At 31.3% G+C, this 16,772-nt stretch overlaps 1 protein-coding gene across 1 annotated transcript in view; it reads right to left on the bottom strand.

Annotated features, from left to right (window-relative positions):
• The window catches only part of LOC143432727 (putative inorganic phosphate cotransporter), a 33,827-nt gene extending 19,218 nt beyond the window's left edge, over positions 1-14,609 (bottom strand). The window contains exon 1 of the mRNA XM_076909587.1: positions 14,382-14,609. Within this exon, the coding sequence (XP_076765702.1) occupies positions 14,382-14,436 (55 nt within the window). The 5' untranslated portion in view covers positions 14,437-14,609. The remainder of the gene's footprint in view (positions 1-14,381) is intronic.
• Positions 14,610-16,772: the final 2,163 nt, after the last annotated feature.

The raw sequence follows: 16,772 nt of genomic DNA, 5'->3' as shown, positions 1-16,772 counted from the left end.
CAAATTAAATGAGATCTTTTTACGTTATTTTTGGTGCCGGAGATTACGCATTGTCGCAAGTTACGTTGAGGCAACTTTACTAAACTGAACGTTCCTCCATCCGCTCACATTCAATTTCAAAAATAATATTCGAAATAAAATCTAATCGATTCAGTGCTTTACTGTTAACTTTTTCCTTGTAAATTATATATGCGTTTTAAAACCATACGGCTGATTATGTTAAAGGTCACCTTTTTCCAATATTTAACTGTTCTTCGTTCATCGAGATAGGTGTACAGCATTTTAGCCAATTCATCGACACCACCCATCAAGGCATTGTAACATGTTATTGTCACATTTTGATCTTCTACTTCCGTTGAAATTAGTAGTAAAGGATATTTTTATACTCGTCTTTTCGCGATACGCGCAGACCAATACTTCATTGTTTTCAACTAATCGGGAATACAGTTCTTCTTTCTTCGAATAGTTTTAGTTAAATAGGTACCGTAGAATATAAGTATTCAGCTAAATCAAAATGTGATGTCCCCTATTCAAACAATTACTTTCCTTTAATAAAACCACACATCATATCCGAGGCCAAACTATTTTCTGTTACTAATGTAGGATATTTATTAATTAAAGGCAATTGCAAGATTTAATAAATCGTTAGATAGTTCTTTTTAACTGAGATATTAAAATAAGAATATTCTACGCATAACATTTTAAAACCTAATTATTGATTAACTCATATAGATAATTTCATTATCTTTCACTAGAAGCTGTTAGCTTTGCTAATAACTTTTGTAGCAATAGAACGTCAAACAATATTTTAAAACTGAATCGCACAGTTCAGTCGCACAGTATTGGGTTATGGCTAGAATGACACAGCGTTCCAAGTAATAATTCGTTAATTGATAATTCTTTATGTGATGTATAGTGTAATTTGGAGATTCTGTTAGTGTGTATAATAGGGATCGTATTTCTCGCGACCAGGCGAAAACACAGAGTTATCATTGAAGTGAAAATATCTTAAAATTTGTTCAAATCTATTTCTCAGGAACATTTTTCGGAACCACGGTATGTTACGTAAACTTTTGATCCAATAATAAATTATTTCTTCATCTCTAACGCAGTAACTGGTGTCCAATTATCTGTTCTAGATGAATCTACTTCTCTAGATAAAAGCCTTGAGTATTCAACGCATTTATTAGTTTCTTCAACTATTAGTGATTATAGTGCCCAATCAAAGAACAGTTCAAAGTATTCGGTGGGTTTACTCTCGCCAGATAAGTTACATGGCAATCCACATTCTTCGCTATGCTCGAGGGAATCATATTGTTCTTCGACAATTCGTAAATGGTTCACTGAAAACTGATGCGATGAATCACTATCACTGCTTGAAGTACTCAAAATATGTAGTCGTCACCTTCGTCACTAACAAGATTACTTGAATTTGTGATTATGTTCATAATTTTTCTTTCTCGATTAATTGTATCTTTTGGGGTATATGTATTAAATTAATTACAAAAATTAACCAACTTACTTGTTCCGCTGTATCGTTTAATTATTATATTTCAAAGCACACGATTATTAGCGATGATAAGCATTTATGGAAAGATGTAAAAAGAAACACAATCGTTACCTAGCACTGGGAAACATAAATTAAGACAAATTCTATCGCACCGCCTAGGTATCTCCACAATCAATTAAAAACAGCACTACCGCGCTGTTCACCGTTCTTCAACCATGTTTTTCCGATGACTCTCGGGACTGAAACGGTTAAGAAACTAATATAGCAGTCTTTGTACTGCAGAACCATTTTTTAAACATCACATACTGACTAATGGTATGAAAAATGAGGATGAACGTTGACAAATGCATACACATCACGTTCGCCTTAATAGATATTGTTCCGTCAGTAGCGATTATTTGTTATCATTTTTTTAAGCAAGTAACAAAATACCTAGATATGCATGTGAACTGACAATTGAAAATACATAAAAATAACCTATACGAGCCAAGAAAGGGCAAATTTTCATTAAATAGAAAGAAATGCTTTGGCTTACCGGTAGAGCTTAAAGTTAAACAAAAAGTAAACTTCTATCATACTAGACTGTTAATAGACTGAACTGAACTTATAAGATCGATTATGTAATGGGGGATGACCATGAAAAATTATATATTGTGTTGGCAAGAAAGTATTGTAGTGTGACATAGAACTAATTTTTTATATACAAAGAATAAACTTCAATTAATCATATATTTTCATATATTTTATTCAATGATCTTTTGCCATCTTTCTGGTGTGATTTCTAATGGCCATGATTCCGCGCTCATAGGACTTCTGGTCCCTAAAAACTAAACCCAACGCCATTTCAGATCATCATCATTAGTGAAAGTATTATTACGATTCAAAGAGTTTTACAAACTTCGAAATAAATAACGAGAGCAAAATTAAATGGCGCCAGGTGAGGGTTGTACGGAGAAATACGACATTACTTCTTAACGAAGCTCCAATAATTTCTCACAAATTGCAAAAGATTTATCTGAATTGATCGTTTGATACCTTGGAAGCATCTCAAAATACATAGCAGCTTTGTAGTTGTAGCCAACTGACAGTACGATCTTTTTTTGATGCAATTCAATTTTCGATGTGGTTTGTGCTGGTTCATGACGCTTGAACCATAATCGTTTTCGAATGATATCACTGTAGATGACCCAATTTTCATCATTAGTGATAATTCGGTTCAAAAAAGGATCGAGTTTATTGCACTTAAAATGCATATCGCAAATATTTATTCGTTATGTTAAATAGCTCTCTTTCAATCCATGCACAACCGAAATATCTCCCTTTCTATTAAAAAAGAAATTGGTAGTTTATATATAAATATATATTGTTACGTATTTTTTATATCTTTTTGTTTCATTCTGTAACCCGTTAACTGTATGTGAAAGAAAAAAGATGGTTTGGTAATAAAAGTTGTCTTTTTCCAATAAAATATTTATCAAACGATAAAATGTTTATTTATTGTTTAGACGATTAAAGAAAAAATATTAAAAAATAAGTATTTGGTTTCAAGATATTTTTATTCTAGCTCCAATACAATTCTAGTATCTATACGATTTTATATTTCTAAACAATTCTAACTATTCTGTGTTTCCAGTGATGCTAAGTTTCTGGTGTTCTATAGTGCTAACGCTTCTATGTTTCAAATGATTCTGTCTACGGTTCGAAAAATCCGGAAAAGCTACACCTCTTAACTAAGTCGTTGTGAGAGTTGAAACACGCGGATGGAACAGCTGAATTACGCTATTGGACAAACACGAAAACTAAGATGCCGCCCTCAAGCCAAAGATCACTCTCAGATACCGAGTTTACCCTTGAATAACAACCGTAGTCGACAATAACCTAAGAGAACTTCAGTTCCGAACTTCACTTTACCAGTGAAAAGTATAAATCAACTAAAGAGTATGATAGCATGACAAAACTCAATTCTAAGAATCGGAAAACTATTAGTTGGCATAACCATTTTGCCCCGAATAAAAATAATCCATTTTTTAAGTATAAATATAATCTATATTGTATAAAATATATGATCAGCAATGTTCTTCCACAATATTTATTAAAAAATATTTTTTAGTAAATAAACCATGTAGTAAAAATAGAATAATTGATATAAGGTAATCAATAATTCGCGGTGTAAAACGACAGAAAAATTCTTTGACTCAATAGAAATGAAAATTAAGAATATCAAAGTTGCACTGATGGCATCGCCTTCGAGAAAAATAATTATTTTTTTCAAAATTATCAAAAACTAAACTTCAATCACTACTCTAGCATTCCTTACTTTGAATACGAATAATTTCTCCCTCCTTTATTCTCATTTGGTTTATCTACAAAAGTATATGTATAAACTGTTCCACTTTCTTTACACTATATGCTGTAAACTATTTTAGGTTAATCTAAATATTGAAGTATGTATATTGCAGAAATTAACATTTTGAACAAGTTTTTCCTATATTCTTTTAGTTTTTGATACACTCGCAAGAAGAGCTCGTTATCGTCACATTGAATTACGCCTACATGTGCTTTCATAGCAACGCATAATCTCGAAAAGTCCATCGAATGGTGCCTTATGCATATTTGCATGTGCAATATATAATATAATTACATAATTAATGTTATGTAATGTTTGATAAGTACTATATTAGGGTTAGCTGTTCATGGGAATTTTAGTCGAAAAACCCATGAGCGCATGCGCTGCAGCAAATACTTAAATTTTAAAATGAATTCATTGCAACGGTACCGACAGTTTTACCAAATATCTGAAAAACTAAAAGAGAGTTTCAACGGTTGCTTATGTAAGAAAAAGTTGTTCAGGACAATGCCAATGAAAACGTGTTCAAAAATCATCGAAATGGTTCAGAAAAATATCGTTCTAAACAATTACTGCGAACTTTTTTGTTAAATAATTAGAATTATATTACTTTAACGATTTCCATCGACTAATTTCTTTTTCTGCTAGTAAAATAAAGTTTTACCACAATAAGTATAATTATCATTATCCAGAGTGTCCCAGGTTTTCACCTGGAATGCAGTGCAGCATTTTATTCTTCATATAGAAGTTAGAAAAAGAATTAAACTTTTGCAATAAATATTATATTAAAAAATTATACATAAATAAATATCACATACACGAAGTAAATAGGAAAAAATTGTCCATCAAAGAATACAGAATGTCGACTATGTTAACTTCCTACTATAATAAATTCCATATTGCATCCATGCCAAGTTCATATACGCCTACAATGACGACGTTTTGACATGAGGAGTTAGGAATACTAAGTCATTACTGTTAATGATATTGATTATCAGTAAGACCGACTCGTTACACGATAATAAAAGCTATGTAAATACGCAGATAAAATAAACAAAGTTGACTTTCTACATGTTATACTACCTATTTTATGCATACAATATTTAATTGTTTCTATCTTTGTAGTAAAATACTTATTACAGTATATAGTGTTTATTTTACTTTTTTGTAGACAATTCACTTTTTCTCTTGGAACACTCTGTATATGGAAGTATGGTACATATATACTAGCTAAAAATCCATAAATTTTCATAGAAAAAATCAGATTTTTATTGAAAATTTGTTACAAAATAATGTTAGATGTATATGTATTATTAATTCCATTTAGCAAAATCGTAGCTTAACTATGACCAATAATTGTATAATACTATCGTACAGTGGACGTAAACAAGAACAGTATTGCATGCATGTTTTGCGAAATTGTCAACAATTGTTAAGGAAATAAAGTCCATACTTTAGAACCATCTGCACTATTTTAACATTTTTTTACAAAAATGGTGCATAATTTTGCATTAAAAGCAATATTTTCGGTACATTTAGGGTTATAATGACCATACGTATACTTCTGACGGTTGCAAAGTAGACACCAGCGCTTTCTTTCCTTAGAGAAAAATTTCTACTTGTAGTAGATATTTGAAACCGACATTAGGTGATTTCAGAATGCGATAGGTTCTACTTTCAAGCACGTCGAAAAGATGTCTCAGGTTTAAGTCATCAATCTAGATCATTTTCTGTCGAAGTGCGGCCTAAAGTTAAAATAGTAGTATAGTATAGAAAAGAGTTGAAAAAGTCACTCTATTTAGTTTACATGTCAAAAATTCTCACTCGTGTGTTTTCCGTTCTACGGTTCTGAGATAAGTACTAAGGGGTTATACGTGCCTCCTAGCACCATAGCGTCAGATGATCGGTCACGGGGCAGCGTTTCTCTACACATAATGTCCGCGACTCTTAGAACTCACGTTATCCTATGTCCGTTACAACCAATTGGTTTCCCAAGGTATAATGACCCTGATACGTGTTCTATCCTTTTATAAGGATCGACACTAATATACATATGTATTAATATAATCTTATATATTTTAAAATCCATATTAACCTCTTCCCGTATTTTAACGAGTCTGACTAGTGATGAAAATTTGACTAAATTGTTGAAACAAACATGAATATCACGAGCCAGGCTCGCCAACAGATAGTCGAACCAAACGTAGACATCACGAGCCAGCATATATCTATAAAAGGAAATAGGATTAGGATTTACTTCCACAATAGCAGTATCCCGTAAAATTGAATGTATCACAGGTATTTATATTTCGGCTTCTATTGCGACTATGCTCGAGCATCAGTCTGGTCTGTTTATCGCGCTTTGACGCCGACCGCTCGGGCATAAAATCCGGCGGTTTCTTGAAGAATCCAATATTTCTGTTACCCGATATTTCTTACAATATATTTGTAAAAATTTGTCAACTGTAGTCTTAAAATGGAGTAAAAGTACTTACATATCTTCTACAAAGTAATAAGGAGAAGTAAGTTGTGCTTATATGGGGATTATACATGTATACAATTTTCTAAAAAGATATGGAAAATAAAATAAAAGGGTTAATTAATGTATACATATTTTGATATTAAAATAATATTTTATGAAAATATTTATTCTTCTGATAATCAATTATCATACTTACACCCAAAAGGAAACCCTCTATGCTTACACAAGAATTACATTATATTTGAAATTATATGGAAGGTTTTTCTAGATTTTCTAATTTTGAATTCTGGTAATCTTATTATCACAAGAAAAAGCGTAATTATTATTTAATCTAATATATTATATTATACGTGCGATCACATATTCATGTGCACGTTTGCTTTTTAGTTTACTGGATAATTTATTCAGTAAAATATTCTGACCCAGTACCTAATATTTTTTCATACCTAAAATATTAACTATGATTTACAAGAAATTTATTATGATATTTAAACAATATATTGTTTTTACACGCATCTAAAAATTTTTATTAAATAAACACACAAATTAATATGATACGCATATACCATATTCCCTTTACTATTTATTACAATTTTATACATGTAATCCTCCTGTATTACACACATTATCCTCGTAGTATCATACTTATTGTTTTTTTCTTCTCTTTTTAGAAAAAGTAAAATAAAACCATTTAAATACGTAGTATTAGTATTAACATCTACTTTATGTATAACATTAAATCATTTATATGTGAAAATAAATTTTTTGCTTATTATATTGTACGTGTGCAGCAAATCTATGTTCAAATTATACATGTAGCATAGCTTTTATAACTCAAATCATTGTTTAATCTCCTCTAGAATTAATTATTTCATAATCTAGTTCGATATGCGATCAGAATTAGTGTAATTAATACAGATACAAATTATGATTTATAATAATTATGCCATTTTCAAATTTATTACAACTTGCAATCATTTAATTTAAAAATTGGATACCAATATTATTAAAAACTTTTAACATCAATAGTTCAGTAAACATTCCATCCGCTGCTAATTGTATAAAATTTATATCTAGTAATGCTATTTATAATAGAAATTAAATTGTTTAACGGGAGGTCAAATTACCCTTTTCTAACTTTCTATCAGATTTTTCTGAAAATAACAGCAATGAAATTAACATCATAATTATGCTTTACTACTTTTGTTGAGAAATACATTGAATGTATTTAGTAAAAACAAAAAACTCTACACTAACGAGACCATGCAGATGCAATGATGAAACCTTTTATTTGTGGTATGTCGTTTATAAAAATTTCATCAACACATAGGTAAGAGACGTAAAGTGTTACAAGTTTTTTTCTTCCGAACTATTGTAAATATCGACTTAAATTTTATTTAAATTACACAGTTTTGTGGTACCAATTATTTATTAAAGTGCAAAGAAATTCGAAGAGGTAGATTCCCTTCATTTTCTCTAAATCAAATATCCTATTCATGTTTCTTCCAGGTAACCATCCATTCAGATGAATGCCTAGATAATTTACATTATCTTATTTATTTTTTAAATAAATGTTGTTTACTAATTTGATAACAACTATCTGAATAATAAAATTTGTTATTCGTACTGTGTGAAGTAAAAGAGAATGATGAGTTCTAAACAGGCTAAGTTTTAAAAAGTATTTTCAACAAATATTAAGAGTAATATCACACATTCGTAACGTACATAAGTAGTCGTAATTTTTTAAATATTAAAATCAAGGTTTATAAATAAAAAATGTTTTCCTTGAATTTAGTTATTTTTATTATGTAAGCGGATTTATATTTATGCATTGTAGACTTATCTCTTAATTGCAGACATTTATTCCATTTTAAACAATAGCGACGTGGGTAATTTTCATAAATTGGACTGGAACAACACCATGTTTTTCTAACCTTGCTACTAAAACAAAGCATCGTTTCCTTTTTTTCGAATTTATCAATTCTCTTATTTCTTCGTTGTTATTTTTGTCTAGAATAAATAGGATATTGCATACGATAGATCTGTACACAGTAAACACATTTTTGAAAGTAATATAATTAGGCTGTCAATGTACTAAACCTACATAAAAGGAAAAAGGGTTTTTTCAATCAGGTTTTTCAATCGTCCAGAGACGATATCGAACTTTATGCACAATTTTTTTTAATTAAAATATCACATACGCATTTAGGTTTCCTCGATGCGTACAGCATTTGTGCTCAAGTCCTACCCCTTTGAATCTTACCAGATGCAAATCTTCGTTTCCACAAAACGCACGGAATATTCGAATCTCAAATATTTCCTAAATAGATGAAGACACGTTACTATCATCCTACTCGGAATCAGGTCGAGTTCCTTTCAAGCGTTCGTACCTTAAGTTACGATCCTGCTTCGGTATTTGCCCATCGGCATCAAGTAATTGATACTGCCGAACGATTTTAGCCCTCGGCTTTGCAACTATTTGTGACATGTTCCCATTGCGTCGACACGACACATAGTGTGCCGGATGTCAAATCTAAGTAGCAACAAATAATAACTTTTACGCTAGGGGCACTATTCCTTTCAAGATTCGCATTAAACCGTTTTCAGGCTCGTTGAATACAAATCTGAAATCGCCTGCGCTATGCGGACTAAGGGAAAAGAATTAGAAAAGAGTAGGAAGACGTAAAATAATCAAGAGCAAGAAAAACCTCGTGAAACAAGCGAAATTTCGATCTCTCAATGTTCGTTAAATACTAACTCCAGTCTGGAGTCGTTAACCATGGGTGTACAATGAGCAACTATTTAACAGAAGTAATCTCTTGTTTTTGTTTGCTTGTCTTCCGAAATTTTTGAAAAAAAATGGAAAATCCTTTATTCAATTAGCATCCGAATCGTATGTAGAGTTTACAACATTGTAATTATTAGCGTTTTGATTTCCTTCATTTCAGGAAACAGTATCTCATGAGACATTTAGCAGCTCTAATTATTTATAAATAGATCTGGTGTAATTAACAATATGATAAATAAATTTCTATTCGTAGAACTCCGACTACATTTCTGAAAAGGAAGGAGGTGGTGATCGCTGCATTCACATTTATAATAATTGCCAAAAAAAGAGAAGGTAATCGAAGGATGAAAGATTTTCGGTGCATCTTAATGTACATAGCAAATATATCTGTAGTGCAGGTGATTTTATAAATTACTTATTATGGACAATAACAATGTATTTAATGTCGAGTTAGATACAACGACAGATTGAAATATTTTTTAGAATGTTAAGCACTGAATTCAAGCATTTATTAAATTTTTTTATGTTTTGCATCAACACTGAGATTTTCAACAATGAAAGGTTCATACCACACTACTATGTTTATTATGTTTATTAACATTGATAAGGTTATAGAAGATATATACATAAGGTTATACAAGATGTATACATAGACGTATATGTATGTACCTTCTCTATGTTTTCGTTGATTTTTAAATAATGTGTAAGGATCAACATTTTGAACAACTTTATTGTCTATGAGCAAATTTCGATATTTCTTAATTTGAAAATTATTCACAAAATTCAGTTGTTACCATTACGTTGAATTTTGCTTACAAGTATGCATTCATGATACATATATTAGTTGTTGACCGCATTTTATGGCTCATTTTTCGTTTATAGTATACATAAAGAAAATTTGTGTATGGGCAGGTTTAGGTTCCGCATATATAAGATTGTAAAAAATATCTATTGCTTAAATATGCGAGGTAACCGGTTGCCTAATGGCAATCGAAACGTAAGAAATAACTCAACCTTAATCTGATACTCGCAAATCGGATTAAATAATGTATTAATACGATTCATGTTAGATTAGAGTTGATATATCTTGTAAGTTCCAACTTTCGTAAAACAACCGGTCTCATTATGTATAGGATGTTTATTACAGCCTTGCACGTTAAGTTGTGCACAGAGTTTTAAGCTTGACTAGACCTCATTATGAATAAGAGATAAGCCGTAAAATGGTCAGCAGTCGATATTGACGCATAGATTGTCATACATGTAAACAAAATTCACTGTTGTGGTACCGATCTTTTGTAGCGAATATTTTAGAAAATAAGAAAGACTGACAGTTATACGTGCAGGGTAAAGTTGTTCAAAATATTGATTTTCGAGGTAGTTCTACAATTTCACTTTAGCTTTATTAAGAGCTAATTCTGAAAGTCACATACCATTGATTGACTTGAAATTTTAGAGCGTGAGAATGATGTGTGGACTTTAAATCGAAAATTTTATTGTCGAGCATTTAATGGTTTCCAAGATACTAATAGAAAACTTTCAACACTATACATAGAACGCAGCCTATATAGACATTTCAAGGTACGTGCAGAGACAAGCAGCACATGCTCTCAATCGGTAATGTCAACGCAGTAGGAATGCACCTTTATAGCCTATGATATAGCGAGGTCACAAATTGAATTCTTCAGAATGTACATACAAGGTCGTATGTACGTTGCATTATGCCTTAAGCTGCGTTTCTACGGCGTCGTTTTATGTCTGGCTTAAAAAAACTGGCGTATCAACTCGCGTTCGATCTGGTACTAAATATAAAAATAAACCATGTCAAAACCAACACTAAGGACGCGCATTTAACAACAAAGTCAGATTTTAGTTGTCGTTAAATCATCGAATGCAATGAACGCATGTAAAAATTTCATAAAATCTTTTGCATCATAGATATTTTTGCTATGCAAATTGAAACATATCTAAAATTGATTTTTTTCTTTTTGCAATTACCACAAATACAGCAATAGTAATCATATTTTTATCGTCACCAAACATTTTATCATACTGACGAGATAAATATTTATTACGGATACAGTAAAGTTATGCCACAAACAGTAAAGACCACTGAAAAAAATTTCATGAGAGTACCAATAAGTGGCGATCGGCAAATGCCGATGCAATTTTCGCTTAGGATTACACGAACGTTGAAATGACACACGTCATGATAAAACTATAGTATAGTAACATGCGTCATCGAGTTACATTATTTTGTATAGCATTCTTTACACGAGATAATGTCTAATTTAACTAGCAAGCAACGTGTGACAACGACAAAGAATGCGTGTCTCGATAGACGTCGTTACTTTTTTGTTGTTGTCATGTGAAAGCAGTCGCATGAACAGCAAATTAACATCCGTTATAGCTGTACACGACTGCTATCACCTTTCTCTTCCAACATTTCCTGGGGTGGAATTTTATACCTCATATTGACTAATAATTTGTCGAACTGTGAGCGCGATTTGCGAAAATAATTTAGAAATTTTTATTTATTGGTTCATCGTAATGCGAATTACAATGACGTCGTGTTTTTAAAATCAATACTGACACATTTGTATCACTTTTACGTAGAAATCGTTAATTATTTATAATAAAGAAACGGCTTGCTTGAAGAGTTACTTGGAAACGGCAACGATACAGTACAAATTATGGTTAAGGTGGCGCGAGAAAATAAAAATTGATTCACGAGCAACGAATTCTTGACGTACGATTCTTCTTTTCAATTTTGAATAAAATGTAAACGCGCGACAATCCACCTTGTTTATATGGATACCTACCGCGTACTGATGTAGGAGACATCTATGAGCAACAAAATCAGCGTTCCTGTGACTGCATCTGTGACATCCATTAGAATTGACGCTGGTCATGACGTTTGTAATTTCAACGCTCGTATGATTGTAGCCAAGGTGTGTCCCCACTGCGTGGGTATTTGCCGATCAACAGTACTTGTTGATAATGCCGACGTAGTAGAGAAGCATACACGATAACTTGTGCTTCTTGACTTGAAATGTTGATTTGCCCTAATTTAATGTCGTTAATCATCAAATTATAATTGTTATTGCTGCAAGAATTTTTATCGATACAAGAATTTCGCCGCTTTTGTATTATTATTATATTATAGATTTATAGCTTTTTAAAAATTATATGTTATAAACCTAAAGATAATAAACATAACGTAACGATACAGATTCTGTATTACTAAAAATCTTCGTTTTAAACCAAGATGTTCCTTTATAGAGATTGCTTTTTCAAAATTTATATTACTTTTAGCAAATTTATTAAATATTTAATAAGAGTTTCAGATTCTAAAAGAATTTCTACATTTACCGTCACATTTATATATACTCAGCATCAAGCTTTCATAATCTGGAAAGCGCTCAAAATATGCTCTTTAATTTCTTCCTTTACAAAAATGCTCACCTAATTATTACCGAACATTTTGTCGTACTGACAAGGTAGATCGACACTGCTATATTGATTTAATCAGGACATGCCACAAATAGTTCGAAAAGTCGCTCGACTAAAATCATTCGATTGTACCAATTCGTATCAATTGACAAAGACCGAAGCAATAGGAATATACTTTTGAATTCTAATAATAAATGAGTAGTAGTATATAATGTAGTAAATAGTTGAATTAGTAAATAGTATTTCGTTTACAAATAAAATTGTACAAATATTTCTATGTCCACAACTTTTAGCACTTTCTACATTGACGCTAGATGAAAGATTTCTTTGTACGGCCCTGGCTGTGGGTTAAGATTCTTATGTGATAACGTTTCTGACAATGGGCTTATCTTGATCAGCGAAACATAAAACTGTAGTACCTGTTCGATTTTACGACTCGCTCTAACCTGTCTCAGAACAAAGAAAAACTATGTGACCGACAAAGCGTGTACCAAACCATGACAGGAGTACCAAGAAAACAAGGAAAAAGTTTTCCAGGTCTTTGCAATAGCGATCATTGTCAAGTCGTTTAGTATGCTTTCCTTTAGTCACTTGAATTCTAATCACCTGTTGCCCTGGTCACTATTGACTGCATAACTGACAATCCTCAATGGCCCTCATTAAATATCTTTTTATTGTATATTTAATATATAATATATTTTATTTACGGATAGTATCCACAATAATAAAATATATTTTTCAGTAGGTAATAAACGCACACACATGCATGTAATTATAAGGTAATAATATTGTAATTATTTACATGTACATATATGTATACATTTAGTCTTATAAAGTTTGCGATTTATACGATAAAAAAAGAGGTCCACTAAATTGTAAGTCTTCTTTTAAAATAACGTAGCAAAATGTGTATGGTATAGATAGTAGGTGAGAAAAGATAATATACGAAGATTATACGCACTTTTTAATTCGATTAGTATTGGAAAACACATCTTTCATACAATAAACGATCAAATTGTAGGTATCGTGTGCATCAATTTGATCTTTCTCCATTATCAAGAAGTTGTGCGATAACATCAATTAATCAAAATAAAATGGTCAAAAATATCGATAAGTGATTACAATTGCATAAAAGTCGCTTCAGATAAATTGTATTTAATTTTGAGTGGACCGATTACATGCTTTCTAATTGAAATTTAGTCGATAAATGTCATGATATACTTTCAATTAATTGTAATTACATTTTATTGGATTAATTGTAGTTCCTTTCAAATGTATAAAAATAAACTTATACGTATTCCATAGCTTATTCTGTCAAAGAATGATTAGACCATATTTTTCCTTAGCTTAATAATTGTATCGACAGTAATATAAAATTACAAGCAAACTTCAGAAAATACAAATAAAAATAATGTCCTAGTATTTAATTGAATTAGAAGAATATATAGAGTAAATATATTTAAAAGTATTTTATTTTGTTAAAAAAAAGAAGAAAAAGGAAAAAAACAACAGAAACTTCATATGAACATCATAAATACATGGAAACGTTTATGTAATTATGACATAACAATATTATTCATTTAACTGACAATTAGTTTTAAAAAATATGTCACATTTTAATTTTATTATATGTAAGAATGACTAAGTATTGATAAGAATTGACATGTCTTAATAATGTTCTTTAAATTATTTTGAATTAAATTAATAAAGTTGTTCGACTTAAACATATATTTACAAACAATGGTAATTTATAATTATTAACTAATATATATATACACACATCATTCAAAAATAAATAATTTACCTGAAATATTATTGGAACTTTTTTCTGCATTCTGCGTAATTTCCACGTTCTTCATGGCTGTAATTTCCAATACTGTCAAACACAGACTGCTTAAATTCTGATCTCCTACTCGATGATACTTCAAGTAGCTACTTTTACATATATCGTATATGCCTACTCCCCGCCAACCGTCATGCAATCACTCCTTTTCCTTACAAATCTATCCCACTTCGCCGCAGTTTCCAACGCTTGTTTCAATTCCAAACTGAAGTAACGTATTTCAGCGACAAGCAAAACGAAAATTATCGCTACATTACACTTAACAGTTGATAACGATTACAGAATATGTATATCCAATATCATATAATGGAACTTTTAGTTAAGAATAGCAATCTACATATTCCTTTCAATAAAGATAAGCAAAATAAATAATAAAAGTGTACAAGTTAAACAGATATTTTCTCAATCATACAACGTAAGTCAATTAGATAATATTTATTATATTATATTACACACGAAGATAAAGTTACATCGAAATTATATTGTTATTTATAAAATTGAGAAAAATTTTAAAAATATTCAATTTTTACACTTTTGAAATATTTTTATAGTTAATAGTATGAAATAATGTTTTTATAATTTTTCCCAGATATCAATCAGTAAACATGTAGTTTTTTATAAAACGTGTTTCCGGATGAATTTATATTTTATCTATATAAAAACTTTTCGAGTGAATATATTGAGTAAATAAGTTCACTTAAACAAATTTTATTTCGTTGTGCTTTGTGCATATCTATATACCTAGTAATTTACACCAATATTATATTAATAAAGACGATAAATCCTGTTGCAAATTATAACATTAAAAGTACAATTTTTAATATACGCACGCGTCAGTATCACACTAAAGCCACTTAAGAATAAAAGCACTTTGTTGTAAACACCATTTAAGAATTGATATTTGAATCTTCTGTTTGCAATCTGTAAAGTACAATTAAATTTATAAAGTACAAGCAGTTCCCAGACAACACAAGATAAGATGGTGGCGACACCATACCGGCACTGTAGCGACACTTCCGAGGAGTTTCAGCAGATCCGTAGTCATCTGCGTCCGCACTTGTTAGCCAAAATGCCGGCACGCAGTGGCAGCATGTTCTAGTTACCAGCGTAGCACGCGTGCGAGTGACACTGCGCCAGCACCAGCGTGACACGCGTGTCATCGTTCCATTCAAACATTTTTTCTGCATTGGCGTAGGCGTCACATTTGTTAATGGGGAACCACCTGTTATTCCGTACAAATTAAATACGTCAGAGTTTAGATATCCGCATACGAGTACTGACAGACGTTTTGGTAGTTGTTTGCCAACATTTATAGTTACTGAGAGAGCCATATATATTTTTTCAATCAGGAAAATTCATGCCAATAGAGAGTATTAAATACGATGGCAGCATATTGTTTAAGGAAATGTAATAAATGATACATTTACTTATAAAATGTTGAACCAATTAAGTTACGTTTACTTTATTAGCCTATCACAATTTTCAGGTGAAAATATTGAACGTAATTATTTGTTTTCTTTTGGTACATATATTCTTGTGGTAAATGGTTTTATCGTTTGTAAGGATTATTAAATATAAAATATACCTTTGTTACATGAATTTGTAACGATGAGTTGAAAAAAATATTTATAAAATAAGTGTATGTATTTTTACGATAAAGTAATTAACGACTTTTCTGAAAAAATCGCTGTATTAAGTTATAGTTTATAGAAAATAATAAAAAGAAGTTTTTCTATCTTTCTTTCGTGTCAGTGTATCTATTTTCGAATCGAAATAAATAAATTGCTTAGTTTAGTCATTTTTAATATTCGTTTATAATTTTTATGCAAACAGCTTCTTCATTGGTATATATTAGCCCACGCCACTGGCACGCGTGTCACTATGGTGAGCTGATAGTGTCATTGGCACGCCGTGTCGGCCTTCTGCTATATCGCCGTGCTTTGATAGTGCCGTGACACGCAGTGTCGCTCCAGTGCTAGCCCTGTGCTGTTACGAGAACTGAGAGGCAGCACCGTACTAGTACAGTGCTTAGAGTTCCACCCGGTGCCATTGGTGCTACAATCGCTGGTTGTCTGGGATACTAATTAATTAAAATTATTTTCATTACTGCCTTCAGACATTTGAAAATCCGCAGTGTTAGACATTATCTACTATGGTTTAGACTTAGGCCACTTTCAAAGTAATAACATTGATTATTGAACTAACTGCAAAAACTTACCCAGACAACCAGCGATTGTAGCGCCAATGGCACCGGGTGGAACTCTAAGCACTGTGCTAGCACGGTGCTGCCTCTCAGTTCTCGTAACAGCACAGGGCTAGCACTGGAGCGACACTGCGCGTCACGGCACTATC

Source organism: Xylocopa sonorina, chromosome 2 (assembly GCF_050948175.1).
Source record: "Xylocopa sonorina isolate GNS202 chromosome 2, iyXylSono1_principal, whole genome shotgun sequence".
Lineage (NCBI taxonomy): Eukaryota > Metazoa > Arthropoda > Insecta > Hymenoptera > Apidae > Xylocopa > Xylocopa sonorina.
This window is presented reverse-complemented; position numbering and strand designations above follow the sequence as displayed.